At 43.2% G+C, this 26,142-nt stretch overlaps 1 protein-coding gene across 1 annotated transcript in view; it reads left to right on the forward strand.

Annotated features, from left to right (window-relative positions):
• Nucleotides 1-5,588: 5,588 nt before the first annotated feature.
• Nucleotides 5,589-26,142, forward strand: part of LOC142746868 (aquaporin-7-like) — a 95,378-nt gene continuing 74,824 nt past the window's right edge. The window contains exon 1 of the mRNA XM_075854947.1: nt 5,589-5,696. Coding sequence (XP_075711062.1) covers nt 5,589-5,696 — 108 coding nt within the window. The remainder of the gene's footprint in view (nt 5,697-26,142) is intronic.

Here is a 26,142-nt window from a genome sequence, read left to right on the forward strand (position 1 = left end):
TTGCTAGTTTTCCCTCTTTCTTTTTTTCCTTTCATGTCTTTCCAAACTTTCCAGTAACTGGCTCTATGTTTATTATTTTCCACTATTCTGCATTGAATTCCCTAGTTTAACCCTTTAATGACTGCCTCATTTTTGGCCTTAAGGAGCCAGGGAACGTTTTTATCTCCTCGCATTCCGTCAGCCATAATTTTTTTTATTTTTAGCCTATGAAGCTATTTGAGGCCTTGATTTTTATGGGACAATTCTTTTTTTTTTTTAGGTAACTATGGGGTATCGTCTAGTTTATATAAATCTTTTAGTATGGGAGAAGTCAGCATTCAACTTTAAAAATTAAGACACGGCATAACTTTATTGCTTGTGTCAAGACAAGTGTGGGCATATATATATATATATATAACAAGTATGTCTTATATGTTTTTTATACTTTTATTAAAATTTATCTTTTGTAGTAATTTATTTAAATGGCGTGTTTTGTTTTTTTTGCATTACGGCAGGATTTTTTGAAATCATTTATATTATTAGAATTTAATAAAAAAATGTTTTTACTCCCCTTATAGTAGTTTTACTTTTAACAATATTTTTTCAAACATAATATACTGTCACACGCCATATGACAGCACATTACTACCTGTGCATGTAAAACGCACAGGCATCCGTTATGACATACCTAAGACTATCGTTAGACAGCCCTGGGGGCCCAGTCAGTCAGAAGCTCACAGGGACAAGACATAGGGAGCATCCTGCCTTTGTCAGCAGCACCATGATCTACACAGATTGTGATGCAGAAAGGCTTAAACGACCGGGATCGTTAGTGCTGGAGGACGGCTGTCAATCTGAAGGGGATTGAGGGTTTATATACACGGTGCGCTTTTGCTGCGTTTTGCCCACAACAATGACACACTGACACTTGGGATTTAGAACAATGATAGACACTTGGGGTATAGGACAATTATACACTGACACTTGGGGAATAGGACAATGACACAGTGACCCTTTGGTTACGGACGAATGACACACTCACATATGAGGTAACGAAACAATAGCATACTGACCTTGTTGGTGACAGGATTCATATATTCTGGTGCTCCATTATGGCGAAGGGATTAATAGTAACTTCTCTGGTGGCCCAGGGTAGTGAAGGGGTTAATTGAACACCCTTGATGATCTTGGGTGGTAAAGAGTTAACAGTAACAATTGTGGTCTTTTCGAGTAGGGAAAGGGTTAATTCTTACCTCTTCAGGCTTAAGTGCTGTTCCTTGGCCTCTCTGTACTGATCATAAAGATCATAGAGATCAGTGCAGGAGATACAGAGAACTTTTGTCTCTATGTCTTCCTTAGTACCGACAGCCTTGAGTGTTTTCTTTGAGAATACACATGGCTCAGTAGGAGTGGAGGTTGTAGTGGTTGCACTTTTAACAGTTCCTCTATGCCCCCTGCCACACGAGACATAATAACTCATCCTGCTAAATATATGATGAAATCTCACAGGAAGGAAACACCTCATTGGACAATTACTTCATTTTTGTCGTACATATACATTCCAGAAAGTGTGATGTCATCATCATCCATGGTGGCACATGACATCACTGGATGCTAGGTGGTGGGAAGAGGTATAGCTTGTGCACTAGGAATCAACGCGCTTCAACCTCACCTCTGTGACACTTTTGAGAGTTTTCTATATTATTACAGACAATAATTTGGAAATTAATGGGAATAGAAGGGTCTTTAGCAATGACCATTAAATATGCTGATGTGGTAAAGGTGTGACACAATGTGCCATCCAAATAAAATAACAAATACGTAGGTGAGGTTCCTGAGATAATTACTGAGGAGAACTGCGGACATGCGCCATTATGTGATTTCCTCATTGCCATCATGTCGCATTAAAAATATTCCATACTGCTTCACATCATACATCAGGTCCAGGTAAGTTCTTACCCTCAGCTCCTGCCTCTTCTACTTTTTTTGTGAATCTGCACTGCTGGTCTTTAATTTACGGAATATTCAGGAATGAGCTTTCTTGCTTGTAAAATGTAGGTCATGACTCAAGATAATTACCTCATCATTACATTAACACATAGTGGTTTTCTTTAATAAATTCTCCATATTGCCATTTAATAGCTAATCTGAGAGAAGTAGAGGTGACATATGTGCCAAAATCCAGATTCCTGCACCACTGCTGAAGGGAGGTGGCCAAACACATTAAATAGCTGTCGGACAACTAGTATTTCTCCCGACTTCCATATAAATATGCATGCTTCACTAAACATGCACGTTTATTTTAAAGGGGAGAGGGGAATATGTGGCAGCGGCTTCTCCGGCATGTGAACAAAGGATCGAGTATGTTGAAATTCAACATTGCTGAGCCTTCTTTTGCCCAACATCTGCTGTTGGGGAAGAGTTGGGTGGCCCCTATACATAGCTGTCTGACAATCCTGCCGAAATTGTATTTGGCATTTAATGTGTTGCCATTTTTAGTTTAAATGTGCTCCCTAAAAGACCACCAGGTTAGTCTGCTCTTTCTACTGGTGGGATATGTGGGATACCCCCATAGAGGGACTATTACATATCTGATTGGTCAATCGATCCTCTATGAAAGAAATGTAGACAAATCATGCCTCCGCTTATAGAAGTGGTGCCAGAGATCAGCATTCAGGTACGTCCTATTTATCCTTATTCATCTAAGATCCACGTTTATGACATTTGGGGCCTATACTATATAATATTTTTGGACTATGAGATGTCTTGGATGATAAGAAGCACCTAAGTTTAGATGAAAGAAAGAGAAAAAAAAGTCCAACTCCACGATCATTTTTTTTTTCAAGAGAACCCGTCATCAGTTCAGTAAATTTACTTTCCGAGTTATGAGCCATTTTCTTATTATGCTAATTAGACTATACTAGCCAAAGGGGCGGTAACTCTGAGGTTTCACTAGGAGCGGTGTCTGTGTTGGATGTCTGAGACCACTCCTAGTGAAACCTCAGCGTTACCGCCCCTTGGGCTAGTATAGTCTAATTAGCATAATAAGAAAATTGTTAATAACTCGGAAAGTAAAAAAACTGATTGGGATGCAAAAGACACTGACATCAACAACGTGACAGCGCCTATGACATGATGTTGGAAATTGGGCTTTACTGAACTGGTGACAGATCCTCTTTAAGCTAAAAAGTGTAGTTTGAAAAACACAGTACTATATTATTTAAATGTTCCCCATATCCTAGTCCCTGTTGGGGTTTTGTATTGGCTGCTCCAATACTGACTTGCCCATGCAAGTCCCTGTCAGACACCTCCCACGCAAAACACCCACCAGGGGCATAACAGGAGGGATTTCAGAGTTTCAGTTGTACTTAAGCCAATGGCCTCTCTGTCACATAGGAAGATGCCAGTATTATAAACGGCACATGGTAGGTGGGGGCACTTTTACAGAATTTTTGGTTTTAGGACAGAGGAGCTTCAAAATAAATTTTTGACACCCACCAATACACAACTACAAATCCCAGATTGGAAGTGCTACAGACTGTGTGTTACTAGAATTCATAGGGTCCCATAGCAAAATAAGATGGACCTCTACCATATAGTGACAGGAAACTGAAACAGCAGCATTAGTAGCAATAATTAAAGATATGGATAATAGCGCCATATATCAGAGAACCCACAGAGTAGTGCTAGATAGCTGAAAGCCACCAACGTGTTATTTCCCACAAAAAGGAAGAACGTTCTTGTGACTTAGTGGGCCGCTTAACCCCTGGGCCGCTTCATAGCACCTGCTGTGACTGTCACGGTTATAGTTACACCCATAGTTACAGAAGCAGCGAAACACACTCCTTATAAGACTATAGAATCAAAAATAAGGAATATGTGGAACAGGAGATGGAGCGTCCCCTCCTCCCAACAGATTATTAAGCTCAGAATTGGTGCTTTGAGGGGTTGTAGTTTGGCAACAGGCTCTCCCGCCATCTCTTTGGCAGATAAGACACAGTATACAGTAACACATGGTATATAAGCAGAGTTCACCCCTACTGTCCTGGCACAAACTATGCAACATAAGCTTGTTGGCTAGTACACACATATTGCCCCGGGATGTCACTCAAAAGCTGCTCCTACAGAATAGATAAATGTCGGCGGGATTCACCGAAAGTCTAATGTGTATGAGGGCCTCCCAAACTGTCTTCATACTGAAATAAACATGCCAGTTCGGGCAATGTCTGCCATATGATCGTTCACCTACCAGCTATGAAATGTGTAGGGATTAGTGTGTAAGGTGGGCATCAATCTGAAATGTCTGACATGCCATGGGCTGTCAGGGCACAATAGACAATAGACGTATAGAATAGAATTATCTTATCTTCAGTGTTCTGTTCTGTTGTTCAGTCAGGACAAGTGTCTGTCTGTCATTCCTCTGTACACCAAGTGTCAGTGTGTCATTATTCTGTACCCCAATTATCAGTGTGTCATTATTCTGTAACCCAAGTGTCAGTGTGTCATTATTCTGTATCCCAAGTGTGTGTGTCATGGTTCTGTACCCAAGTGTCAGTGTGTCATTCCTTTATACCCCAAGTGTTAGTGCGTCATTGTTCTGTACCCCAAGTGTCAGTCTTGTTGTTCTGTACCCCAGAGTGCCAGTGCGCCATTACCATGTCAAACAAGTGTTAGTGTGACAATGTCTTGTACCCCAAGTGTTAGTGTCATTGTATGGTAACCCAAGTGTCAGTGTGTTATTTTCCTGTACCCCAAATGTGTGTGCTATTATCCGGTATTCCAAGTGTCACTGTGTTATTATTCTGTACCCCAATTGTGTGTGTTATTATCCTGTATCCTAAGTGTCAGTGTGTTATTATCTTGTACCCCTAGTGTTAGTGTGTCATTGTTCTTAACGCCAAGTGCCAGTGTGTTATTTTCCTATACCCTAAATGTCAGTATGTTCTTGTTTTGTACCCCAAGTATCAGTGTGTCATTAGCCTGTTAACCAAATGTTAGTGTACCATTGTCTGGTACCCCAAGTATCAATGTGTCCTTGTTTTGTTCTCAGGTATTAGGGTGTCATTTCCTGTACCCCAAGTGTCAGTACCTTATTGTTCTGTAACCCAAGTGTTAGTGTGTCATTATCATGTACCCCAATTGTCAGTGTATCATTAATTTGAGACAAGAAAAATTCCAGGAATTTGTCCAAACCCCTTTAGAGATCAGTTTTACAGTAAACTCATTTCCTAAGAAGCCCTTCTAACGCTGCTCACATGGCACATTGTCGGCCAGGACCAGTGAGTGAATCTATATTTATACTTGCACTGGATCCAGGAGGGAGTGATCAGGTTCTGTCACCTCGATGTGTCACTATAAATTGTTTCCAAGTTGTGGAAAGCTCTGTATCTCTGTCAATAAAAGGAGCATTGAACCTTGGAGCTATCAGGAGCGGAGGGTGGAGCGTTACAGCCTGATCAGCATATTGATTGCACTAATAATTTTCCTTCCAGTAACTATTTAAGCAGCGCTGGGTCTTCTCTCAGTCACGTGTGTAAGTGCTTAACCCGGACTACAAGCAGGTATCAAAGTATAACATCATCTCAGCCGGAGCCAGGTCTGCCGTCACCATGAAAACTGGGACCTTTATAGCCAACAAGATCCGCTCAGCTATATCTATCCGTAATCAATGGGTACGAGAGGCCATGGCGGAACTGCTGTCAACTTTTGTGATGATGGTAAGAAATAACCATCAATTCATACATCTATTGCTTCAGGATTCATGATTCATAATTTTTAACTTACGGTCTATTACTATCTTAGAGAACCACACAGCGCTGCATTCCCTATATGTAATGTTACTGAATTTTATTATACAGCAATCCACATGGACAGGGAGCTGAAGAGATTTTGTATCTAAGCCTATAATGTGTGATACTATTTAATTATAAACCAATAATATGAAATAATGTTCTGAGGAGCAGGTCTATCTAAGTATGTTGTGTGATAATATGCTGCTGAGCCAATGTATCTAAGCCCATCATGTGTGATACTGTGCTGTTGAGCCAGTGTATCTGAGCCTTTTATATATGTTGCTTTCCAATAAGTCAGTGTATTTGAGTTTATCATGTGTGATTCTGTCTGATGAACTGGATGTATCTAAGACTATCATCTGTAATACTATTTGCTTGGCTGGATTTATCTAATCCTATCATGTGTGATACTAGCTGCTGAGCTGTGTATCTAGTTCTATCATGTGTGATTCTGTCTTATGAGTTGGTGTATCTAACCCTATCATGTGTGATACTGTCTGCTGGGCTGGGGGTATCTAAGACTATCACCTGTAATCCTGTCTGCTGGGCTGGGAGTATCTAATCTCCTTTCATGTGTGATACTGTCTGCTGAATCACTGTTTCTCAGCCTCTCATGTCTGATACTGTTTGCTTGGCCGAGCATATTTAATCCAATTGTGTTATACTGTCTGCTGAGCCCTGTATCTAAGATTAACCTGTGTGATACTGACTGCTTAGTTGATGTTTCTAAGACTATCATCTGTAATACTGTCTGCTGAGCCAGTGTAACTAAGCCTATCATGTGTAAAACTGTCTGCTGAGCTGATGTACCTAAGCTTAACTTGTGTGATACTGTCTGCTGAGCCGATGTATCTAAGTATATCATCTGTAATACTGTTTGCTGGGCTTGGAGTATCTAATCCTATCATGTGTGAAAGAGTCGTAACTAGGGGTTGAGCACAGGGTGGCAAAACATATCTGAGTCGGCCCCACACCAAGTTGCCCCCCTAACGCATTTTTACAACTGAAGAGGCACATTATAATTATATACCAGCCATCATCCCTGTATATAACCCACATCATCACGGTATATAACCCCCATCATCCCTGAATATACCAGCCATCATCCCTGCATATACCAGCCATCATCCCTGTATATAACCCCCAACATCTGTGTATATAACCCCCATCATCCTTGAATATACCAGACATCATCCCTGTATTTAACCCCCGTCATCCTTGAATATACCAGACATCATCCCTGTATATAACCCCCCTCATCCCTGTATATACCAGCCTTTATCCCTGTATATAACCCCCATCATCTCTGTATATACCAGCCTGGCTAGTATATACAGGTAAGGTGGGGGTTATAAACAGGGATGATGGCTGGTATATACAGGGATGATGGGGGCTATATACAGAAATGATGGGGTTATATAAGGGGATGATGGCTAGTATACACAGGCATGATGGGGTTAATGCAGGGATGATGACTGGACTACCCATCATCCCTGTATATAACAACCATTATCCCTGTATATAACAACCATAATTCCTGTATATAATAACCATCATGCCTGTATATAAACATCATCATTCCTGTATATACCAGCCAGGCTACCCCTGCCATATAGGTTTGTACGGCTTAAAACTACTGCTCCCAGCATGACCCGAACAATGGTAAGGACATGCTGGGAGTTTCTATTTAAAAAACAAATCATATCACCCATCATCTCGCTGCAGATCATACAGTGACTACAGTACAGATTAGAGGCAGAATAAACATTTACATTAAGTGACTCACCGGTGATGTCTTTTCTGATTCTAGTTGTTCTTTTTCTCTTTTCTTCTTCATCCGGTCCAGAACTCTATGATGACTTCTCCCGGCCACAGCCCATTTCTGCAGTTTGCTGTTCAGATGTCTTCAGCTTCTCACTTTTCAAATATTACTGCACCTATAAACAAAGATAAGATTCTCATGGTGCCACACACTACGCACCTAAATATAATAGCGCCATACACTGTGTCGCTGATTATAATAGCACCATATACTATGTCCCACACACGCACAGTGCTCCCTGTAGTTAGTGCCCCTCTTTAGATCCCCCTGTAGATAGTACCCACATACAGCCCCCTGTAGATAGTGCCCCACATATATAACCCCTGTAGATAGTGCCCCACATATAGCCCCCTATAGATAGCGCTCTACATATAGCCTCCCCTGTAGATAGCGCTCTACATATAGCCTCCCCTGTAGATAGCGCTCTACATATAGCCTCCCCTGTAGATAGCATTCTACATATAGCCCCCCCCGTAGATAGTGCCCCATATAGAGCACCCTGTGTATATAGTGCCCACCTATAGCCCCCCCTGTAGATAATGTCCCACATATAGCCTCCCCTGTAGATTGTGCCCCACATATAGCTCCCCCCCCCCCCCCCGTAGATAATGCCACTCACACTTTTAAGTGAAAAAAAACTACTAACTTTACATACTCACCTTGATTCAGTTCTCACTCCGACCTGTGTCAATGCAGGCCTGCTCCCTTCTGAGCAGGTCTGCTGGGGCTGAACGATGCTTGCGTCATTGAAGGGCACTAATTGGCAGGGCAGAATGACTTGCCCCACCAATCAGCGCCTTTCAACAATGGAAGCGCTAGGGTTTTGAATGGTGCTGATTAGCGGGGCAAGTCATTCTGCCCTGCCAATCAGCGTCATTGTTAGGCGCAGAATGGTCAGGCACCGAACGTGCCAGGCCATTCTGCGCTTCTGCATGTAATTGAATCTGTGTCATATAGACGCAGGTACAATTAGTGAAGGAGTGGGAGGCGACGGCTGGTTTCAGTTGGGCCACTGCCCCCTCAGACAGGCAGCAGGCAGCCCTGTGTGGAAGGGCCAGCTGGAGCAGCGGTCATGGCGCGGGTGGTCGCGGTGGACCCCACCATCTCAATGGGCCCAGGGCCACCGCCCCCCCTGCCCCCTGCTAGCTACGCTACTGATGGGTGATACTGTCTGCTGAGCAAGTCTAACTAAGTCTATAATTTGTAATACTGTCTGTTGAGCCAGCGTAAGCTTATGATGTGTGATAGTGTCTGCTGAACTGGTGTATCTAAGCTTATGATGTATGATACTGTCTGCTGAACCACTATATCTTAGCATGTCATGTGATATTGTCTGCTGAGCCGATGTATTTAGTCCTATCATGTGTTATACTGCCAGATTAGCCTTTGTATCTAAGCATATCATGTGTGATACTATATAATGAGCTGGTGTATCTAAGCTTATTATATGTGAGCCTATCTGCTAAACCAGTAGATTTAAGCCTATAGTGTGTGATACAGTCTCATGTGCTACGTGTATCTAATCCTATGTGTTATACTGTCTACTGAGCTGGGTGTATCTAATCCTATCATGTGGATTTAAATATGTAATACTGTTTGTTGAGCCGGTGTATCTAAGCTTCTCCTTAAAGTGTTTTTCTTGTCAGACTGACTGGAGTTATCACATCTTCTTTACATTGCGCAGTTATTAATTAACCTTTCTGTCATTCTTTACATTGTTGTATGGCCTAAATTGTTACAAACAGATAAATGTTTTCCCTGCAGAGTGCTGGGTGTCCGTGTGTATATAAACAGTGCGGATGACACGTGTTCTGCTGACTGCCAGATCTGTCAGCGTTACGTCGTGGAAATCACCCAGTGTACCCTTATGTAGGTGAAAACCACAAGCGTAGTAAGAAGCTCCTGAGCTCCATTGCAAAATCTATAACAGGGCCCCCAACGATCACATAACATTATAGTACTGGGCTCCACGTATCTTCAGAGGGACCTTCATGCACCCAGGCATTAGGGCCAGGTGTGACAATTACCTCTGTACCCCCCCCTATAGTTACAAAACTGTCACGGCTGTGGGGTATGTGAACCCACTAGGCCGCTCTGCCGTACCCGAGTAGCCGCTGGCCAAACAAAAGTCAATAACAGTCTCTAGGACAAGAGTACCTGGATAGATGATTTAGCAAACACTCGGCGTGGCAGACAGTAGGCATAGCAGACACATGGCGTTGGAGACACTTGGCACAGACGACACTTGGCACAGACGACACTTGGCACATATGATACTTTCGACTCCGACACTAGATAACGCACTGGATCAACACAATTATTGTATACGGGATACAGGAAACGGGAACACCGGATACAATTAAGGGACCATTTGCAAAGACTAACATGGGCAGACACAACAACGCTCAGGCAAGTAGAGGAAGGGCAGAGCCCTTTTTAAAGTGCAGGATGTATTAGGGATTGATTTGGGAACTTTGCACAGGTGCGCGCGCTGGCCCTTTAAGGCTGGGCACCCTACAGTATTCAGTGGGGAAGCTGCAGCCACGTGTGTCGGCGTCTCTGGGGAGGGAGACGCCGTCATGAAGAGTGTGTCCTGCGGTCATGGCTGCTGGTAAGTAGGATGTGCCGGCGGTCAGCGACCATGAGCACAACAACAACAACTGGTAATTAGAGAAGAGTTGACTAAAGAACTCTTGTCCAATATAACTTATAATCAATAAGGAATGCGTCTATGGTAAGAAAAGCGGATCAGCATTGACTGTTTTTTGCTTTTTGGCTCTGTTTCATTAGTGCACAGCAATGATCGGTGACTCCAATTTAGCTTCAATGTCTGTTGGAGTCTACCCCACACTTACGCCCCCTCTTCTTAGGTCCAGAGTGTAAGAGGAACTTCTTGATGAGAACTGGAGCATCATTGTTCTCTTCTGGCTCCCAAGACCTTTCCTCAGGACCAAACCCTTTCCAGTCCAACAGATAGACTTTCCTCCTACTCTCTTGAAATACAGAAGTTCCTTTACCTCAAAGATGTCAGAAGAACAGATGGGATCGACTGCAGAACCAGGGGATTTGCTGTAACGGTTCAGGACAACAGGCTTTAGGGGAGACACATGAAACCAGTTGGGGATTTTAAGAGTGGGAGGTAGCCGAAGCTTATAGGACATAGGGTTTATTTGTTGCAACACCTCAAAGGGGCTGGGGAACCTGGGAGCGAATTTGTTGGAAGGGATCTTCAGACGAATGTTCAAGCCAGACCTTGACTCTGGGGAGAAACTGAGGAGGAACCTTTCTCTTCTTACTACATATGCTTTCATGCAATCAACTGCCTGAACAATCGCGGACTTCGTTTGTTGCCAGATGTGAAGAAAAGTCCTGAATGAAGAATTGGCTGAAGGCACTTGAGACATAGTTGGCACTGGAAGAGGTACTCGTGGGTGCTGACTGTATACAATATAGAATGGGGAGGAAGCAGTAGACTCACTTGTATGGCTATTGTAAGAGAATTCCGCCCAAGGCAGAAGCTGTACCCAATTGTCATGTTGGACAGAGACATAATGACAGAGATAATTCTCTAGTCTTAAAATATGAAAACCAGATCATGTCAAATGCTAGAGCTCAGTACAAGTTGTACGGTGCCGACCAGTAAGTTCAAGTGATATACAGAAGATGTTTGAGGAAGGGACGGAAAAGGGATGGGGAATTGGGGAATGAACAAGGATTACCACTGGTAAATAGGCGCTCGGCTCAGCATGTATATAAAAAGATAAAATTTTATTGAACAATTAATTAAAATATGACAGAGATAGCACTAAGTGCAAAACTGTGTCAAAAAATGACAAACACAACACAGATACTTAAATAAACAAGCAAAGAAGACGTCACAAGCCTGGCCGGGTAACTAGTAGTTAGCTCATATTAATAATATCTGACATTCATATATAATTGCATATGTAGTATAGAAGAGATGTAGCATGAAATTTACAATCTCTAATGATTTGAAATTTAAATAGGACATATATGAGTGTGAGCCAAAAAATGAACCCGTTCAGATAAAGAGTAGTGTGTAGATCATTCAATCAATAAGTTTATGCCACACAAAAGCTGAAATGAATATCCGCTGTAAATATAAGATAAATATAACCTCTTAATGCACGTATATAATAGATCAACATATATAGCCCATGTTAAAGGGGGTGGGGTAATAGCAGAATTCACTGGTTAGTGACACCCACTATTACTACCGCCTTTATAAAGAGGGTCACTAGGGTTATGCCTAGTTCCCCTACCTTTTCCTTATACTAACGTGGATCTAATTGCTTATGCTGCTACTTAAAGGAATAAGACCGTATAGTAAATAAAGATAATATTTATTAACATACAGTAATCACTCATCTATAAAATACAGTAACTAATCACAGTACAGTGTAAACACTGTATCACAATCCTAATTATGCCACCACCCACTTACCTAAACATAGATATGAATACAGTTATGTTCCAACACAATACACATAAGTTACTTGTAATTCTCACATGCTCACTATCTCTGTCCCACTCCCTCCTAATATAATTTTCCCTATACAATAAGTGTTAATACGGGATAAGGAGGAACAAGGGGAATGGGTTTCTGTGTACCTGGGGATGTGCAGGTCAAGGGTCATTGCAGGGTACTTAGGTCAGCAAAGGTAAACAGGGTTCAGCAAAGGGTTAACTCAGCGCAGGGGCACCAAGGGTTAACTTAGTGACAGTACTCAGGAAGAGTAGGGGGTTAACTCAGGGAAGCAAGGGTTGACTTACTCAGGGAGAATAGGGACAGTACTCCGGGAGAGCAAGGGGTTAACTCAGGGTTAACACAGGGACTCAGGGAAGCAAGGGTTAACTTACTCAGGGAGAGTAGGGGTTAACTCAGGGGACTTCAGGGACAATAAGGGTTAACTCAGGGAAGCAAGGATTACAGCAGGAGGAGACAGGGAGAGACAGGGTTAAGTGTAGCTATTGCTACACTTGATACTTAGCGTGACTCGTTGGTGCCAGTAGCAGGAGCCATAGCAGGAGACAGCAGCAGGTCGTTGGAGGAGAGAGACAGGACAGGAGAGGTGAGCCGGTTCGTGGTGGTGTGGGAGGCAGGCAGGCAGGTCCTAACTGGTACCATACCGAAGAAAAAGAGCTATAGCGTCTAAGTATGCAAGAATATATAAATTTTATTAATAGAAAATAACATACATTTAAAAACACATCATAAGAAGACTCTAGTACTAATACCGTGGTATACAATACAGCACAGGACAGAATTAAACAACAGAGTGGTATATTAGGGCAGACCCATATTCACTACCCATACAATAAAGTATATAAAGTATCTCATCCAAGTGGGTCATATACTGATTAATTCTCAAAGTCCTAATGTTTATGTGGCAACAATGGATAAATACCTGGCCAAAATATAGTGACATAGGGAAAATCAGTAATTTTATGGTGAGCAATTATAGTGATGCTGTCTTACCCATTAAAAAGTGAGAGTCTCACAATATGTCCGTGCTGAGAGGTCCACAGTACAACCCCAAGTTGGTTCTCCAAACTTTACCTAGCCTGTAACCAATATATGCTTAGGGCTTGTCTATCCAGGTCCTAACTGGTGGTGAGGTCATCTTCAGCTAGCTCCAGCTAGCTTCAGCCCCTGAGCGTACTGACGCAGGGCTATTTAACCCTGCCGGTATGCTCGCAGCGGAGGATGAGTGGCGCTCGCCCCCGGCTAGCATGGGTCGGCATGGTGATAAAGTATCACCAGCCGACTCATGAGCGCCTGCACGAGACAGTCCGTGCGTGCGGGAGACTTGAAATGGAGACAGGGGATAACTATCCCCTGTCTCCATGGTTTCCAAACAAAGCAGGGCAATGCTAATTGTCCTGCTTTGTTTACAACCATATTCATGACCAGGGCTGTGTTGCTACAGCCCTGGCACATGATAAATTATATGTATTATACATACACACACATGTTATATGTGTGTGTGTGTGTGTGTGTGTGTGTGTGTGTGTGCGTATGTATGTATATATATATATATATATATATATATACATACTATATATATATATATATATATATATATATATGTGTATATGTATATATATATACATAAATAGGGACAATTCCCATTACAATCCCCCTGTTGTCGGGGACTCGACAATGCAATTTGGGGAAGTGTTTGTGGAGTTCTATTTACCCCCTCAACCTCCCTGGTTACTGGTAATGGTCTGAGATGAAATGAAGTATACTATTGGACCTAGATACTCGACATCAGCTATCTCCTCAAGGACACCTCCCCGCCAGTCCTCTGAGTCTAGTGTCCAAAGAAACGAAACCTCAAAGTTCACAGAATGGAGATGAAATTAAATGAAACCTTCATAGTCCATAGAACGAAGAAACCTTCATAGTCCATAGAACAGGGTTGAAATAAAACTCACAGTCCATAGAGTGAAGCCTCAAAGCTCATCAAATGAACAAAGCTTATACGAAAACCGCAAAGTCCATGAACCGCAGATTTCTTGTTCTTTCTTGCTTGGAATTTCTTCCTCTTGAGTGACGTCAGCAGGTCTTTCCAGTGGCCGATCCAATTTTAGCATGCCGACCCGTGTAAGGCTACTTGTGCCCTCACACGGTCAGCCTTGGAATGGCTTAGCCCGCCTTTCCACAACCTTTTGTACGTGATCCATTACTTTTCCAACTTTTCCCAGCATCTTGATTGAAGACGAAACAATCTTTGTGGGCCGATATCCATGTCTCTATCATGGCAGGTTATCATCCCCGAGGAGGAGGTGATGTCTTGGTACCCAGGAATCTACTGTGGGGCGGAGCATCGCCTTCCATTTCCCCTCTGACATTCAATCCATAATCATATTGACCATACCAGTACTCAGGTTGAGGTGGCAAATACCTACAAGGGTATGTGAATACCTTACCTGTCCCTAAGGGTTCCTACACACTACCCAATCATACATACAAAATGTAAAATAATCAAAGATACAAAAATATTCCCCCCCAAACCATAGGTATATGTACATATAGAGATTCATGCTCAAACAGCATCTCCCACTACTCCTCCATAAACACGTGAAAGGTACACCTGTAAATGGAGTGACTACAGGCTGTAAATATATGCCCGCCTACATGTACACACTTACTCGCTGTGGGACGGTCACGTCCTCGCTGAGTATGCGGACACATATCAACACCTAGAATGTCTATATCTACACCTTGAAAATTTTGTAGGACCCATTGATTAAGATTTACACTTTACAAATATATATACACACACAATAAACAATTCCGGGTCGCAGGACTGTATCATTATGTCCTTAGACCCCGTCTACGAATGTATTCGTGGCTTTCTGCTTGACCTCGTTGTATTTAGTCAACCAGTCCTTTAATTCGTCGGTACACGCAGAACAGTCCAACATACATAATCGCCACAAGAGTGAGAAGGATTATCACTGGGGGGGTGAGCAAGTTGAAGAAGGAAGTGGCCTTTGGACTATATCCGAACAAGCTCTCCCACCAAGACACTGCCGAGTCCGCCTCAAGGTTGTTCACAATTCCTGTGATCTTTTTAGTGTCATGTTCCAACTGAATAGTGGTTTGGTGTTGGGAATCTTTCAGTTTCTCCACGACATTCTCTTCCTCATTGAAGTCTAGCAGGAGATTTCTTAGTTCGATGCCAAACCCAAGAAGAATCGTCTGGGGTCTAACAGAGGTGTCTGGACAGATGTCGAGCCTCTTTTCAGGTGTCATCGGAGTTCTTCCCTTCTGATCCGCCACATCAACGCCTAATACGGGATTAAGGGTACAGTATGCTCCTGGGAGGAGTATGCCTCTTTCAGAGCAGTTAGTCGCGTGGCATTCTGCATTAGATACCAGCACCAATATCCTTGACCTATGTCTTGAGGAGGGCATTGGATTAGCCTTCATATCACAGGACCCCTCAACATCCCAACACTGGTGTAGGTCAGGATATCCGAGGGGAGCTGTGGATGAAGCACTGTTTTTGTGGTTCCTCACAATTCTCAGGTTTGTGGAACTATATCCCTGTCTTACCAAACCCATTATCTTAAAATTAAGATATGGGTGTAATGCCAGGGTTACCACCACCTGTCCAAAGTTTCCTAACTCCAGTTAAACACAAAAGAATCAGCCATACTGTTATTCACTGTATTTAATTGCACTCGCATTAGGCCTCAGATGAAGTTGTGTTACCTGTCTGAACCCCCCAGTTCTAGGTGCACAGAATAACATAAAACACTTCACCGTGAACTAATGTTACCTGTTCGCACAGCCCAACCTGAGTTCACAGTATAATAACAACTTTAACGTTATCCTAATAGAGAGCAATTAAAACATTGGGCGCAAATACACCACTATCCAATGGTTGATTCTCCAGTTGTTTTCCTGGAGTGGTTTTCTAATTATGCATTATAAATACAGGCAACACCCATATAGTATAAATACATATTACTGATAACCAGGGATATACCACAATAGAATATGTGAAAGAACCACAAAATAAAAACACAAATGAAAACAAACGGACAACTGGGGACAAACACAACAGACCATAAACAACCATTACAGTTGTGGTTGGTCATTTAGACCCTTGAGCACGTGGCGGAGCGCATAAGGCTGTAGAGAGACTCTTATGCAGCCATTTTGTCTAAACCCACGTTTTGTTGTGACGTGGCCATTTTCTATTGCCCTTTCGCTGGGCTTTCCATGGTTGCTTATGCCGTGGCAGTTCCTCGCAATATGTCCCATCTGACCGCATTTAAAGTATTTAACAGGACCACATTTCTTAGTACTCAAAGCCTTGCAGTACTCCGCAATATGGCCTGATCCGGCACATGCAAATCATTTAACAGTACATGCTCTGCTGGACTTAGGGCAGTCACCAGTGCATGATCTCTTAAAGTTCTGCATGGCTAGGTACGCACTTCTAAATATAGTACGCTTACATTTGCGTAACACTTTCACCTTCAGGATTCTGGATGGGATCACGATTTGGGACCTCTGATCCATCACTCTTTCTACTCCCCCCTTTTTGCCCTGTAGAGGGCAAACTTACAGCGGAATCAGGCCTTGAAAAAGACAAGGCCGGTAACATTTTTGAGAAATCTTTTATGATGTTTTTCATACTGGCAACCAATTGTGACCTAGCAGCAAGCTCATCATTCAACTTGGCAATGATGGCATCCGTAGATGCCGCCTTATCCTTAAACGCCTTGATCACAGCATAAGACCAAGTCAGCTGTGCATCAATATCATCACCGTGATTTCTCAAATCTATCACCTGCGATTCCAGCATGCAAATCTGCTTATCTCTATCAATTTTACATTGCGCATTCTCCGCCAGTTGTGTCTGCAAAGCACAAACCCGCTTCACATTGTTGACACAACACTGGCAGTGAAGATTTGGGGAATCGCTCTTCATTTCTGAGTCATCAGGCTTCCACATCTCCTCATACACACAGATTAAATTTACTGTTTTTGGCGAGGTGTTTAAGTGTGGAGAAGTCCATACTCACTGTTCCAGAAGTCATCTCCGACCTCCTTGTCCCCCGCGGTTTTGAAAAAGGTCCTTTTCTTACGGAACGCCTTTTCCCAATCAGCTGGACTTTACCGGAAGAAAACCGACATTGCTCACTTGCCCAATGATTCGTCGCCGTAGAGTGTTCCAGAAGTCATCTCCGACCTCCTTGTTCCCCCGCTGTATTGAAAAAGGTCCTTTTCTTCCGGAACGCTTTTCCCGATCAGCTGGACTTCACCGGAAGAACACTGACGTTGATACTTCTGAAATTCCTGTGTTGCTCAATCGCCAGACGATTAGTCGCCGTAGAGCAGCACACCGCGAAGCAAAATAAAAGACGTTAATACCTCAGAAAATAAAACAAAAAACAATAGGTTCGCTGATAAATTGTCCTGCTTTGTTTACAACCGTATTCATGACCAGGTCTGTGTTGCGACAGCCCTGGCACATGATACATTATATGTATTATACATACACACACATATTATATGTGTGTATACATATATACATACACTATATATATATATATATATATATATATATATATATATATAGTAAATCCTTTCAAAATACGAGACAGCACACATTGATAGTGAAAAAAGTGGATTTATTCACCACATGCGACGTTTCAGCCCTACTCCATGGGGCCTTTCTCAAGCATAAATAGGGACACTTCCCTTTACAACCCATATGCCTTGTTGTATCATAAAATAACAATCGATCACATGGACATAAGTGAAGGCAAAAAACAAACAGAGATTTATGCAATGGCATGTATCAATTCGTATACTCAACGTCAGATGGTATAACTCCTGAAATGTAGATCAGGGAATAGTGCCGAGTTCCATTTTAGTACCGATCTGTTGGTTTGCCAGGTCCATGCCCTTTCAGCAGTCCATTTTGTAGCTGACAGCCAGCGAGAGAGCCAGAGGAGAACACAGAAGGTAACAGTGGCAGTTGAAGGGAACTATCCGTCCTAATGAAGTTCCTTTGTAGATCATATGGTATGTAACACCAAATTTCAAGCAAGAGTGGAGGGGAGAAAAGCGCATATGTATGAGCCAAAAGGTCTCACTCCATCATACATATGCTGGCTGTCAGTTACAACGTGGACTGCTGAAAGGGCATGGACCTGGCAAACCAACAGATCGGTACTAAAATGGAACTCAGCGCCTATTCCCTGATCTACATTTCAGGAGTTATACCATTTGACGTTGAGTATACGAATTGATACATGCCATTGGATAAATCTCTGTTTGTTTTTTGCCTTCACTTATGTCCATGTGATCGATTGTTATTTTCTGATACAACAAGGTATATGAGTTTTATATGTTGATCTATTACAGTATGTGCATTAAGAGGTTATATTTACATTATATTTACAGCTGATATTCATTTCAGCTTTTGAGTGGCATAAACTTATTGATTGAATGATCTACACACTACTCTTTATCTGAACGGGTTCATTTTTTGGCTCACACTCATATATGTCCTATTTAAATTTCAAATCATTAGAGATTGTAAATTTCATGCTACATCTCTTCTATACTACATATGCAATTATATATGAATGTCAGATATTATTAATATGAGCTAACTACTAGTTACCCGGCCAGGCTTGTGACATCTTCTTTGCTTGTTTATTTAAGTATCTGTGTTGTGTTTGTCATTTTTTGACACAGTTTTGCACTTAGTGCTGTCTCTGTCATATTTTAATTAATTGTTCAATAAAATTTGATATTTTTATATACAAGCTGAGCCGAGTGCCTATTTACCAGTAGTAATCCTTGTTCATTCCCCAATTCCCCATCCCTTTTCCATCCCTTCCTTAAACATCTTCTGTATAATTCTCTAGTATTTGGTTCATCCATCCCCCATGACCATTAGACTGTGGGTGATAGACTGAAGAAATGTCCAGCTTCACATCTAAAATATTACACAGGGCTCTCCAGAATTTAGACGTGAACTGTACAACCCAGGCAGAAACAATATGAAGAGGTAGTCCATGTAGACGAAAGATGTGTTGGATGAACAGATCTGCCAGATGAGTAGCTGAGGGAAGACCCGTTAAAGGAGCAAAATGTGCCATCTTGGAGAAACGGTCCACTACTACCCAGATCGTGGTACATGCAGTAGAAGGGGGAAAGTCAGTGATAAAGTCCATGGCAATGTGTTGCCAGGGAGCATCAGGCACCGGTAGAGGTTGGAGCAGACCAGCAGGTTTAGAATGAGAAGACTTGTTTAGGGCACAATTAGAACAGAGGAAACAAAGTCCAATACATCTCTAGGTAGCGAGGGCCCCCGATAATGACGACCAGTAAAGTCCTGAGTCTTGTGTGCACCAGAATGCCTGGCAAGTTTGGAATTATGCCCCCAGCAGGGAATTATTTTCGTGTCAGCAGGACGGACAAAAATCTTTCCAGGAGGAATGTCCTTGATCTGCAGAGGGTTTACAGCAATAATCCTAGAAAGATGTTTTGAAGGCCTCGGCCTTAATTTTTTTTATCCACAGGGCGGAAGTTAAGGAGAAATCGAAATCTGGCGAAGAACAGCGACCATCTAGCTTGACGAGGGTTCAGTCGCTGCACAGACTGCAGATATGTAAGATTCTTGTGATCGGTGTAGATGATGACAGGATGAGCAGACCCCTCTAGCAGGTGTCTCCATTCTTCCAAGGCCAACTTGACAGCAAAAAATTCTCAGTCCCCAATGGAGTAGTTGCACTCAGCAGGCGAGAAGAGTTTGGAGAAGAATCCACAAGATACTGTCTTACCCTTAAAAATTTTTGAAACAGGAGTGCTCCAGCACCAATGGAAGAGGCATCAACCTACATGGAAAACTGTTGAGTAACATCATGATGGCAAAGAACAGAGGCAGAAGTGAAGGCACTCTTGAGAGTGGAGAATGCTGACTCTGCCTCAGGGTTCCAGTCCTTAGCGTTCGCTCCCTTTCTGGTAAGAGCTGAGATGGGAGCAGTAAGGGATGAGAAATTTGGGATGAACTGATGATAAAAATTAGCAAATCCAAGAAATCTCTGTATAGCTTGGAGACTCTGAGGGCGTATCCACTCCAAGACGGACTTCACCTTTTCCAGATCCATTTGAAGGCCATGATCGGAGACAATATAGCCCAGGAAAGGCAAGGACCTATTTTCAAATACGCACTTCTCCAGTTTTACGTATAATTTATTCCCTCTTAGCCGCAACAAGACTTGGCGTACATGTTTGCGATGCGTCGTCAGATCGGGTGAGTAGATCAACATGTCGTCCAGATATACTACCAAACAGACATACAGAAGATCACAGAAGACGTAGTTTACGAACTCTTTGAACACCACTGCCGCGTTAGACAGTCCAAAGGGCATGATAAGATACTCGTAGTGACCGTCTCGGGAGTTAAATGCGGTTTTCCATTCATCACCCTTGCGTATACGAATCAGATTATAGGCTCCGCGTAGATCTGGCTTAGTGAACACATTAGCTCCAAGAATCCTGTCGAATAGCTCAGAGATAAGCGGCAAGGGGTACTTGTTTTTTCCGTGACTTGGTTCAACCCACAGTAATCAATTCACGGTCGGAGTGACCCATCCTTTTTCTCCACGAAGAAGAATCCAGCTCTGGCTGGTGAAGTAGACTTCCTGATGAGCCCCCTCACCGGGTTCTCCTTGACATACTCCGACATGGCTGGGGTTTAAGGCAAGGAAAGCGGGTAGACCCGTCCACGAGGGAGGGTAGCTTCAGGAAGTAACTCTATAGGACAGTCATATGGACGTTGAGGAGGAAGGACCTCTGCCTCCTTCCTGCTGAAGACATCAGCGTAGCTGGCATACTGTGGAGGCAATCGAGAGACTGACTGAGGTAGTGGAAAAAACATAGGATGAACCTGAGACAGGCAGTGGTGCAGACATCGGGGTCCCCACTGGAGGACCTCTCCAGAGTTCCGACCAAGGACTGGAGCATGTTGGCGAAGCCATGGCAATCCCAGCAGGATGGCGTTGATATCTTTGGATAAGACATAGAAACCTATCAGCTCTGTAGTCTCAGTGGTTTGGTGATAGACAGGATAGGGTCTGGCAGAGTTTGTCCATCCACAGAGATGACCGATAGAGGTTTCTCCAGAGGAACTGTGGTCAAGTGGAGATGATCAACTAAGTCCTGCTGCATAAAATTTGCAGCCGCTCCAGAATCCAAGTAAGCAGACACTGTCACGTTGGGTTCGTGGACCCACTGGGCCGTACCGCCTTGATGGTATGGCAGCTGGCCAACAGGGCGCAGGTCAAGGTCTATAGTACGTATACTGTACCTGTTGCAGCTCGGACAGTAGCAAGGCAGGCTCGGCTGGGACTAGGCAGCAGGTAGACGTCAAGCGTGGAGTAGCAGGACAGGCATGGAATACAGAACAGCACGACTACAGCTCAGCACGACACTTGACCAGAATAGCACGGGATACAGGATAAAGGTACAAGGAACACTGGGAACTGGAAAACACTAGGAGACTATTTGCATAGACAAACGTTGGGTATGACAACAACGTACAGGCATGGGAGGAAGGAACACAGCCCTTCTTGTAGCCTAGGGTGCTCTGGGAGCAATCAGCTCAATCTCCCACCTGCGTGCCCTTTGGCTTCTTAAGTCTGGACTGAGCTCGCGAGCGCACCCTGGTGGTCACTGTGGAACAGGACGGCTGTATGTGCAGACATCTCTGGAGAGAAGGGCGTCGACTGGATGTAAGGAGTTCATGGTCAGCGACCATGGACGTTACAGGCACACAGTGCGATCCTTCACTGGTGACGATTGATACCGGAATAGACAGTCTGGGAGAGAATTTAGTAGCAAGGGTAGAGTTGCCTAGATTTGTCCCTCCAATCAACCCTAGATGCTGGAGATTTCCTGGTTTCCGAGGCATTGGCGCACAAAATGTCCCTTGTGACCACAATATAGACACAATCCAAAAGAACATATGCGTTGCCGCCCTTGGTCGGACAGTCTAAGTCTGTCTATTTGTATTGGCTCCTCCAGATGTACAACAGGAGTAGGCAGAAGAGGTTTTTGAAACTTAGGTGCCAATTGATACGAATCTTTTCCCAGATTATTTCACAAGTGCGCTCTTGGATCCTCATATCGACCCAAGTTGCTAGCAGTATCAAGGCATCCAAAGCAGAGGGAAGCTCTTGAGCTGCCAGTTTGTCTTTTATACGTGGAAATAGTCCCTGCCAGAAAGTTGCCACTAGAGTCTCATTGTTCCAAACCAGCTCCGCCACCACTGTACGGAAGGAGATAGCGTACTCCCCTACAGTTGATTCCCCTTGATTGAGGGTCAGCAGTGAGGCAGGTGCAGAGGATGTTCGACCTGTTTCCTCGAACACTGTACGGAAGGACTCTAAAAACAGTGGTAAATCAGAGAATTCCGGACCCTCTTGTTCCAAGATTGGGTTCAAGAGGAGGGAAATAATAAAAGCGACCTTGGCCTCATCAGAGGGGAAGAGACGGGCACGTAACTTGAGGTGAATCGTACACTGATTACTGAAACCTCTACAGGTTTTAGTATCCTCGTCATAGCGAGGAGGTAGAGGCAACGAGATTGCAGACCCAGGACTGGCAGGAGGGATAGCAGGTAGTGGAGCAGTCTTAGCAGCCAGAGGAGGGACAGAAGGACAACAGAGTTTACCGCCTGTTGCAGTTGATCCTGGCGTGTCCAGAGGTCACGCATGTCCGCTTGTATCATTTAGACCGCACTTTTAGGTCCACCAGCGGGATCCATGGCCTGAGCGTAATGTCACGGCTGTGGGATATGTGGACCCACTAGGCCACTCCGCCGTAGCTGAGTGGCAGCTGGAAAAACAAAGGTTAATAACAGTCTCTAGGACAAGGGTACCTGGATAGATGATTTGGCTAAAACTCCGCGTGGCAGACAGAAGGCGTAGCAGATACGTGGAGTATCAGACACTTGGCACAGCTGATACTTGATGACATTTGACATTCTCAATATAAAATATAGACTTTATAACCAAAAGTATGTGGACCCCCCTTCTAATTATTAAGTTCAGGCTTTTCACTCACACCTATTGCAAACAGGTGCACAAAATCAAGCACACAACCATGCAATCTCCACAAACATGCTAGTAGTATGGGTCGTACTGAAGAACTCAGTGACTTCAAAGGTGCATTGTCATAGGATGTCACAAGTTGGTTTGTGACATTTCTGATTTTCTAGATCTGATTTGTCACCTGTAAATGCTATTATTGTAAAGTGGAAGCGTCTAGGAGTAACAACAGCTCAATCATAAAGCAGTCAACCACACAAACTCACAGTGCGGTACAAAAACCACCTATGCTCTGTTGTATCACTCACTATTGAGCTCCATACTGCCTCTGGAAGTGACATCAGCACAAGAACTGTGTGTCAGGAACTTTATGAAATGGGTTTTAATGGTCGCTGCACACAAGCCTAAGATCACCATGCACAATGCCAAGAGTTGGCTGGAGTGGTGTAAAGCACGCCACCACTACACACTGATGGAATAAAACTTGTTTTTTGAAGTAAGGAATTAGGTCTCACTGTCAGTCAGATGGAGGAATCTGGGTTTGGCGGATGCCAGGTGAAAGCTACCTACTGGAAAGTATAGTACCTACAGTTAAATTTGGTGCAGGAGGGATAATCTTGGGTTGTTTTTCAGGCTTTGTCCCCTTATTTCCATTGAAGGTTAATGGTAATGTTGCAGCATACCAAGACATTAAATACAATTGTAGCCTCAAACTTTGTGCCTGACCTTAACAAATACTCTTTTGACAGAATGGGGAAAATTCCCACAGACACACTCCAAAATGTTGTTATAGCAGCCAACTCCATATTAGCGCCCATTATTTTGGAATGGGATGTCCCACAATCTCATATAGATGTGATAGTCAGGTGTTCACATACTTTTCGTCAGATATTATAAAAACTTGCATGATGTGGCTATAATTCATCTTCCCCTTCCTGACACCTCAATATAAACTCTCCCAACTCTGTCTCCTGTAAGTCCTATACACAATAGCTTTCTCCACCTTTGACCTGAGTAAATCCCCCAATGGCTAAAATACCTGACTTCTGTATTATATATCACCCTTGCCATATACGTGCTACCTCTGCGCCCCTCTTTATGACTCTGAGGTCCTATGATGTCAACAAAATCAGATGACAATTGAATGTGTATGAGGATAACCCTACTGTCCTCCCGTATCTGCTGTTGTGGGAAACAAGGTTCGGCCTACTTGATTGTTTGCGAAGCCAGGAGCTAAGCACCAACAGAGCTATCTGGCAGCAGCATATCCCTCTCCTCATGTCAATAATCATGCTTGACCACAGAATTTCTTCTATTTAGGAACGCATGCAGGAGAATGGTGCTCTTACCCCTAGTAATAAATATTAGTATAAAAAAAAAATGCAGAACCTTTTCTACATATTAAAATGTTTATATTGTTGGAGGTATGCTTTAAATATTTTTAAAGTCCTAAGTTTTGCTGCTGGGAAAGGGAGCTGGGTGGTGGAGGTGCCTGGGTAATTGCCCCTTATGCCCGCACTATAATCCAGCCCTGGCCTTGGATTTCATCACCATAACACATTATTTCCCACACCAGCAAATGTGTGAGACGCATGTTAATTAACGATCTCTACAATGGTATCAGCTGGCAAGTATACACAGTCATGAGACAGATAAACTCTGCCAAGTGTATTAAAGGGTAACTAAACTTTAAAAAAAAACTTTTGACATGCCATAGTGACATGTCTGAAGGTTTGATCGATGGGGGTCTGAGCCCTGGGACCTAAGAACTCCTTTAAGGTTTTCTGGCACTGTCAAGGTCCAATTAAAGTAAAGTGAAATAGCATTCAACAACAGTTTCGAAATTATACAATTCAAGGGACCTTAAGAAAGTGTGTGCGCCATATTCTAAGTTATTCCCTCTCAGGTGATTTGGGGAAGGATCATGCAGATTGCTCCATGGCACCAAAAAAAGTTTTACAAAAACTTAGTTTCATTAGGGCATCTAATAAGACAGATCCTCTTTAATATAAGATGTAATATCATTGACAGCAACAGAGGTTAGAGGTATTTTGCTGTCTAGAAAATGCATCGCAAAGTAAACTTTACCTTACGGTTCACTGTGCGCCCCCATCTATCACTGTGGAGCAGATCACCTAGAACTAGCAGATAATAGACTACTTAGACTATTCAGCTGGGTTAGTGATGTCATTAATTAGTTCCAGAGGCTTGGTAATGGGGCACCACCATGAAAACTGTGTAGAAGCTGGCATTGTAATGGGGGGGATGGAATTATCACAATAAGCATGTTGCTATAAGAGTTGTAGTGTAAAGGCCCTATTACACCGGCCAGCCGGTGCAGCGAGAGCCTATCAACGATACAGATCGTTGATCGGCGCTCGTTTGCTCCTGTCACAAGGAGCTATGTATGGGGACGAGTGGTCGTTACTCTGATTGCTCATCCCCATACATTATTATCATGTCGGCAGCACGTCTCTCTGTTTACACAGGGAGATGCGCTGCTGACAATGATAATATTTTACTTTTCAAAATTATACGATCAGCAGATGAACGAGCGTTTGCTTGTTCATCTGCTGATCGCTGCCCTGTTTTAACAGGACAATTATGGTCAACGAGCATTCTATGAATGGTCATTTGCCTGATAATTGTCCAGCGTAAAACCCCCTTAAGGCAGCATGGTTGCTGGCCCTTTAAGGAGTGTAACTAAAAGCAGAATAGGGAGGTCATTGGGTGGCGAAGATAAGAGGCTGACTGTCACTCTGTCTCTCATAAAACTTGACCTGGTTCCGCCTGCTCCATATGTCTGAAGTGCCTCTGACAACATGAGAACAGAGGCACCACAAGTGAAGTGGCATTGTGCATGTACAATGTGACTAGCTAGATTTATAGTTTTAGTTGTGGAATCAAATTCCCTTTCACATGCAAAACTCAAGC

The sequence above is a fragment of the Rhinoderma darwinii genome, chromosome 1, assembly GCF_050947455.1.
Source record: "Rhinoderma darwinii isolate aRhiDar2 chromosome 1, aRhiDar2.hap1, whole genome shotgun sequence".
Taxonomy (NCBI): Eukaryota; Metazoa; Chordata; class Amphibia; order Anura; family Rhinodermatidae; genus Rhinoderma; species Rhinoderma darwinii.